The 7,827-nt window shown below is 35.4% G+C and overlaps 1 protein-coding gene across 1 annotated transcript; it reads right to left on the bottom strand.

Moving 5' to 3' along the window:
* Positions 1-414: 414 nt before the first annotated feature.
* On the bottom strand, positions 415-5,508 carry LOC147806190 (uncharacterized). Its single transcript, XM_087149580.1, has 2 exons — positions 5,043-5,508; positions 415-3,908 (listed from the first exon to the last, which is right to left on the bottom strand). Exons 1-2 carry the CDS (start codon positions 5,506-5,508, stop codon positions 415-417), a joined length of 3,960 nt encoding a protein of 1,319 aa, XP_087005706.1.
* Positions 5,509-7,827: the final 2,319 nt, after the last annotated feature.

Below are 7,827 nucleotides of genomic sequence, written 5' to 3' on the forward strand. Positions count from 1 at the left end.
TTCTATCAGAGTTAACACTGACTGTACTGTGACTAGGGCTGTTCAATCTAATATGAATTCCTGTTTTCAATATGAATTGTGGAAAATGTTCCACTTACCTTTAGACCGCCAGTTTGATGATTGATAAACCTTTATTGGTTTTAATTACAAATAGATGAAGATGAATTTACATGAAATGGTAAATGATGATTATAAAGTGATGAAAACATTGAGTTAGGTATTAGCGCTGTATGGCGCGTCTCTAGTTACATTACATCTACTTCTACTGTTTTTAAGTTTCTGAAAAATGAAAGTTATTATTTCTGTTGCGCCAGTGGCGCCATCTGGGGGTAGTTTTCTGGGATGACATCTGGGGATGAGGGCTCGTTACATCCTCCCACCTTGAGTTTTGGACGACAAATGTCATGACGAAACTCAATTAGTCACTTCAAGTCTATAAAGTTTTCGACATGGTCGTAAGTATGATCCATGCCGAGTTTTTACGCGCACCACTCTTGTTTTTCCATCTTTGCCGGGGTAAAGAGCTTCTATTTTGCCCAAAAGCCAATTGATGCGTTTGTTGTTATCGTCTCCTACGAGAACGATTTCTCCTTCTTTAACTTGAGAGTCTTTCTTTTTACGGGCAAAATTCTTAAGTTGTCCTAAATATTCAATTCGGAAACGTTTTCTTAAGTCCTCTCGAATTTTTTGACGATAGGCAAATCGTTTTTTCATCCTTGTGGCATCAATTAGATCAATATCTGGTACTCCTGATTCTTTAAGTTCGTGCAAAAACATGGCAGGTGTTAATGGTATCAGGTCCTCTAGATCTTCTGAGATGTACGTAAGTGGTCTGGAATTTATGATGCTTTCAACATCACAAATTACTGTGTATAGCTCTTCATAGAGAAGGTTTGCTCTTCCAAGGACTTTCCGTAAAATTGATTTTAGCATTCCAATCATTCTTTCAAAAAATCCACCCCACCAGGGTGCAGAGGGAGGATTGAACTTCCAGTGAATCTTTCTCGAAGTAGCAAACTCTTTTAGTTTTTCGAAGTCTACTGATTTCAGATCTGCAGCCGCGCGAGTCAGATTTGTGCCGTTGTCAGAGAAAACCGTTGCGGGTCTTCCTCGTCGTGCTATAAACCTTCTAAATGCCAACAGAAAGCTATCCGTGGAAAGTGAAGTTACTAACTCAACATGAATGGCTCGGAAAACCGCACAGGTGAACAGCACGATCCAACTCTTGCTTCCATCCTTCAAAAAGAGTGGTCCGCACAAATCCACTCCAATGACCTCGAAAATCAATGCTTCTCGTACACGATCTTCTGGTAGAGGACCACTTAGCACTTCTGTAGGACGAGCGCTGAATCTTTTGCAAATGACACATTTTTTAATCACTCGTTGAACAGTTTTTCTGCATCTGAGGATCCAATACTGTTCTCTTAGAACTGACATTACAATTTGAGTTCCGGCATGATTTAGTTCTTTGTGTTTATCAAGTATAAGGCAGTGAGTGACATTATGGTCAGATGGCAGAACAATAGGATACTTAAATGTTCTCAAATCCTTCCTCGTGGCTATTCTTGTTCTAACTCGTATAAGGCCTTCATCATCCGTTATAGTTTGTAATGAAGTATAGCAAGGCTTGGTTTCTTCTGCTAGGCATCTGTTCTGCACGTACTTCACAATAACCATTTCAGCGTCTTTCATTTCTTCAATAGTCAGCTGTTTTTCGAGGTTTCGTTCATTCGCAGCACTCTTGATGTTTCGATAGAATCTGTAAATCCAAGCAGTTACTCTTATCATTTTTCGATATGATGTTAAAGTATCATATAACGGAATTTGTCCTTTGAATAAATTTGTTGAAGTCACTACTGTTTTTCTTCTTTCAGCGTTGATAATGTCTAAATCTGGATTGATAATATCTTTTGGCCAGAGCTGTGGTGGATCTCTCAGCCACATAGGGCCCTCCCACCATTTAGATTGCTTAAGATGCTCTGCAGAACATCCTCGTGAGGGAAGATCAGCTGGATTAAGAGTTCCAGGAACATAATTCCATTCTTCTGGCAAACTGAGAGATCTGATTTCTTGGACTCTGTTGTAAACAAAAGGGGCCCAATTTTCATTCCTTTTTATCCAAAAGAGGGCATTTACTGAATCTGACCAGAAAAATGTAGGAATATTTTCAAGTCTTAAGTCTGATTTAACTCCATGAGCCAGTCTAGCTCCAATTGTACAGGATAAAAGTTCAAGTCTGGGTATTGTGACGGGTTTTAGAGGAGCTACTCGAGATCGAGCTTGAATGAGCTGACATGATGTCGAGTCTTCGTTTTGGCTTCTCAGGAATATGCATGTAGCATAAGCTACCTTGCTCGCATCACAAAAAATATGTAAACTTAAATTTCTCGAACCTTCAGGATTGTCCAAGAGACATCTCGGAATCGTTATATCTTTCAATTGACTTAGTTGTTTTTGCCATTTTTCAAACGTTTTTCTAATAGAAGATGGTAATTCTGCATCCCAAGTGCATTTTAGCTTCCAGCACTCCTGAAGCATGATCTTCGGTCTTAATGTTACTGGACACGTGTAACCAATTGGGTCGAATACTTTGTGAACTTCAGACAGAATTTTTCTTTTGGTTAAAGTCTCAGAGGCCTGCGATGTTTCCTTTAAGTCCAAAGTCAATGAATCAGTACTTAACTTCCAAATCATTCCCAAAACTGGTAGTTTTCTTTCTTCTTTAGGGATGGCTACTTCTTGTGAATTTAGGATACTATGCTCCCACCCTCTTAGATCGAATTGAGCTCTCTTCAATATATACTGCGATTCAGTAATAAATTTGTGCAAATGTTCTCTATCTTCAACACTGGTTAAGCAATTATCTACATAAAATGATTCTTCTAGTTTAACTGCAGTTTCCAGCATTGATTCTGGCGCTTTCTTCAAATGGTACCGTAGGGTGGCTCCCAACAAATATGGACTGCAAGTCAACCCAAATACCACTCTTCTATGTTGGTAAATTTTGATCTTCGAAAGGTCTCCATTTTCACTCCATAGAAATCTTAGAAAAGGTCTATCAGCTTCACTCAGTTGGATCTGTAAGAAAGCTTTTCGAATATCTGCAATGACTCCAATCTTATTTAATCTAAATCTGTTGATAACTGAAGGAATGAGCTCCACAAGATTAGGTCCTTTTTCAAGACAATTATTGATAAAGGGGAAATTTTTCATTTTGGTCGAACCATCAAAAACAGGTCTGATCTTGGTAGTAGAATTTTCTTTTATCACTGCTCGGTGGGGCAAAAAATGTTCATTGGTGGCTGTATCGTCTGGGTCAACCTCTTCGATAATTCCCTCTTGTAACCATTCTTTAAATACCGCTTCATAATCTTCTAATATTTCTGATTTCTTTAAGGACTCAACGCAGTTCTTCAATCTTCTTTCAGCAACACTTCTATAATTAGGCAAAGTAGGGTGATTTAAGATCCAAGGAAGGCTCACTTCATATCTCCCATTTTCAAGTACCTTTATGTTGCGATTAAAATGGTCTTCGGTAGCTTTCGCAATTTCTTCTCTTGATTCTTTTTCACCTGGGTCTAATATCCCTAACGTATCTAGTTTCCAGAGATCCGAAATTTTAGCCTGAGCCACATGAAGGGACAAAACTGTGTTGGTTCTATTACTGTTTTCAGGATCACGAGTTTTACCCGTAAGTGTCCAACCTAATCGCGTTTCGAATGCAATTAAATTTTTTGAAACCGATTTAATAATACCTGTGAAAAGTTTACCGCAAACGTCGGCTCCGATAAGTAAATCAATTTCTTTAGTTTCTGAATTCGACCCTTCCATGTTTTTATAATCGCAAAATTTAATTCCTAACTTATTCGCTTCTTTTATCCACGAGCCGTCTCTTATTTTAGGAATTTCTGTACAAATTTTTTCCTGATCATAAACTTCAAAGTTACAAAAATAATCCCGATTTAAATCGCTCAAAAAAATTCTGTATTTATTATGCTGATCAGTTCTTTGTAATCCACCGAAAAGACTATGATTTAAGTTTTCTTGCCCTATTGGTTTGTAACCTATTTTATTTATTGTTTCTTTTAAAAGATACGACTTTTGGGACCCCGTGTCTATCAATCCGCGTATAACTATATCTTTTTTTCCGTTTATTAAGCGAATTGTTAACGTTTGCATTAATACTTCCGGATTACAAGTTTCATTCGATAAAACCGTACTTTCCACTTTACTATCTGTTTTCTTTTCCGGACACATAAATGTATAATGACGTCTAAAACAAATATCGCATTTTACAAAACTCCTGCATTTTTTAGCCGTATGGCCAAAGCGAAAACAAATAAAGCAACAACTGCTTCTCTTTAAAATATCCCTTTTCTCATTCATTTCTTTCATTTTAAATTCATTACAATCCCATAAATTATGTCTATCGTTACCGCAAGAAATACATTTATTTTTCTTATTACTCGATTCATTCAATAAACCTGACGCCGTTGATATGCGATTCTTATTTTGTTTATGCGAATTCTCGCCTCCACTGCTACGCTTTGAGGAGGGGAAGGGGGAACATTCTGAAACTCGTGTTATAGACGAACTCAAGGCCGTGGCTTTTTCTCGGCTAATTACTTCTGTTTTTAAAATATCGAGGATCTCTGATACTTTCCACTCATCATCATTGCTGTATTTTTTGGTTATTTCTAACACTATATCTGAGGGAAGTAATTTAATAAGTATAGGACAGAGTAAAGCCCCGTAATTTTCCTGATTAATTCCCAAAGATTCTAAATTCCTTATTTCAGTTTGACAAGAATCAAAAAGTTTTCTTAATGAAAAAATATCTGTTGATTTTTCTACTAGGGTTAAACTCAACAATTTATTCAAATGAGAGTTAATTATCAACGTTTTCTTGCCAAAGCGTTCTTTTAATGTTTCAATTGCTGATACATAATTATTATTTGTTAAACTGAATCCTTTAATCGCATCTGAAGCCGATCCCACTAAATATGTTTTCAAGTAATTAAACTTTTCAACATTCGACAAACCAGTGTTTTTATCTATGGCAGATTCGAACTGATCGTAAAATCTTTGCCAGTCTGCAGGATCGCCAGAAAATTTCTCTATAGTTAAAAGAGGCAGTTTCACAGAAGAAGTTTCATTTATTCTTATATTAGTGTTTATCTTCGGTTCAGAAATGTTCGAATTTAACTCAGGAGACACTACCGACAGTTTTTCTATTTTTCTGTTTAATCTGCTTTTACTTCGTACAATATTTGTCAAATATTCATCACACTTTATAATTTCTGTATCGATTTCATTTACATCCGTAATACCCTGCTGAATTTCGAGATCAATTTCTTTCAATTGTTCTTGTTTTAATATTAATTCAGACATTAACTCATCCAATTCATCTATTGTAACCTTATCGTCTTGATAAATGTTTTCGATTTTGGTTAATAACTTAGTTGTTAATGACCTTATCGTAGTACGCTTTTGTTTGGATTTCTCCATCTTAATTTAAAAGCGAACTATTTATACACTTAAAGTCACTATTCTATGAAACTAAATTTCAAATCGAAAATAAACAAGAAATCTCTTAATGGCGGTCCCTGTTCGGGCGCCAGAAAATGTTCAATCTAATATGAATTCCTGTTTTCAATATGAATTGTGGAAAATGTTCCACTTACCTTTAGACCGCCAGTTTGATGATTGATAAACCTTTATTGGTTTTAATTACAAATAGATGAAGATGAATTTACATGAAATGGTAAATGATGATTATAAAGTGATGAAAACATTGAGTTAGGTATTAGCGCTGTATGGCGCGTCTCTAGTTACATTACATCTACTTCTACTGTTTTTAAGTTTCTGAAAAATGAAAGTTATTATTTCTGTTGCGCCAGTGGCGCCATCTGGGGGTAGTTTTCTGGGATGACATCTGGGGATGAGGGCTCGTTACAAGGGCAGAAAGAAAATTTAGAAAATGTGTTGGATCTGGATAAATTTTTAATAAAGAATCTCCCCTTCTGTTTAGAGTAGAATTTATCACGCTAAATAAAAATAATAAACATCCGCAAAGCGTTTTATATCAAAATCAACACAAGCTTTATTGTGGCTAGGGCAAAAAAAAAAAAAAAAACTCTGTAAAATGCGTTATTTTGTCATCACGATGGAACGTCTTAAATGTAAGTTAGAGTAAATGTAGTAAAAGAGAAGAAATAGAGTAATATGTATTGATTTTGACTATAGATATTATGTCTAAAAACAGTCAAAGTTAGAGTCTAGAAAATTTAAAAAATAATTATTCCAACATCTTCAAAAGTTATTGTATAGTTTGTTTATAGCCAAGGAAGAAGACGAATTAAATAAAACGAAGATGTGTCAACCTAGGACATTATTCTATATATTCTTTTACCATTAAAATTGTTTTCTCTGTTGTTTTAATTTTCAGAAGTTAATGAATTTTATCATACTAACCGGAAGTATTAATAACTCATACTATTTATAGATCATTCATTCGGTATTATTATCGCAGAGTTGCTACGGGCGACTAAAGTAAAAAGTGCTGAATAATAAAATTTAAAATTTTATTTAAAATAAATTCAAAATTAGAAACTTTCTATAGAATATTTTTTCAGTTCTAGAAAGTGAACTCAAGGAATGTTTTTTTTTAATAAATACGAATAATTTGAAACGTGAGCCATAGTGGTAGTTACGATTGAATAATTAAGGAGATAATATATAAATAAAAAGCGAGTTCCTACCACTTTTTACAGTTTTAGTCATCTGTGGCATCCCTGGTATCACGAATCGTTTAAGGTCATTTATTTTAATGGTAAATAGTGTGGCTCTTTCAGATGTATCCTTTTAGATATATTTTTACAATTATTTGGTTCGATACATAATAAGTATTTTTTCTTCTTTATTATGGCTGATTTGTAAGTGTTTAGATAACGTTTAAATATGCCAGCAAGATTACTATGTTTACATAACTATTTACATTGATTAGTCTACACTTTTGAAAGATTTTATTCAAAAGAAACTAGCTCACATTTGAACGAAAAAATAGGGAAATATCCCATTGTAGCCTAACAGCATAAGACCGAAAATGATTCTCCTTTGCCATTAAGAATAATTTGTCATCAGTGTAAACAGCTTGAACTGGAGGCAGTGTATCGGACTAAAATCAATCCGGTGTATCAACCGGGATTCGAATTTGAGTCGTCTTTGATAAGCCTTGCTAATGACAGAGCTATTTCTCATATTGAAGCTTTAGAAAATTTTTCTACTATGTTTAAGGAATAGTTGGGGTTTTTATTGTATAAAAAAGTTTTTCGTGTACACTGGACCAAGGGTCTCCAAATTATGTTCCGTTGCATTAGGCCTAACATGTGATCTTTTTGGTTAGATTAAATTAACTGTCAGGTTATGTGTTTACCATGATTGGTGTAATGGGTTACAGTTAAACTAAAATTTGCTATTCAAGAATGAGGATAAATTGAAAAAATAATGCTACTGTTGATCTACACCGAAGAGTCATTACATTATGACCACCCTGCTAATAACATCTAAGGCCACCTTTAGCCCTCAAAACTGCTAGCACCCGCCGTAGCAATGATTTCACAAGGTGCTGATAGGTAGTCTGAGGTATCTGGTACCATGCGCTCACCAACTGGTCCAGCAATTCCTTCACATTGCGAGGGGGTAGCGTGGCAGCACGGATTTGGTTTTCCAAGTAGGACCACAAATGCTCTATTGGATTAAGGTCAGGTGAATTTGGGGGCCAAGACATGACTTGAAAGTCACTGGAGTGTTCCTCGAACCAATCCA

Source organism: Parasteatoda tepidariorum, chromosome 8 (assembly GCF_982258835.1).
Source record: "Parasteatoda tepidariorum strain Cologne lab strain chromosome 8, Ptep-v5.0, whole genome shotgun sequence".
NCBI classification, from domain to species: domain Eukaryota; kingdom Metazoa; phylum Arthropoda; class Arachnida; order Araneae; family Theridiidae; genus Parasteatoda; species Parasteatoda tepidariorum.

What these genes read in the sequence shown, in the direction of transcription:
- LOC147806190 (XM_087149580.1), bottom strand. Translation starts at nt 5,508, where the DNA reads ATGGAGAAATCCAAACAAAAGCGTACTACGATAAGGTCATTAACAACT. An exon ending in TGCCATAGATAAAAACACTG is followed by an intron (nt 3,909 to 5,042) that starts GTTTGTCGAATG and finishes AAATTTGTACAG; the next exon opens with AAATTCCTAAAATAAGAGAC.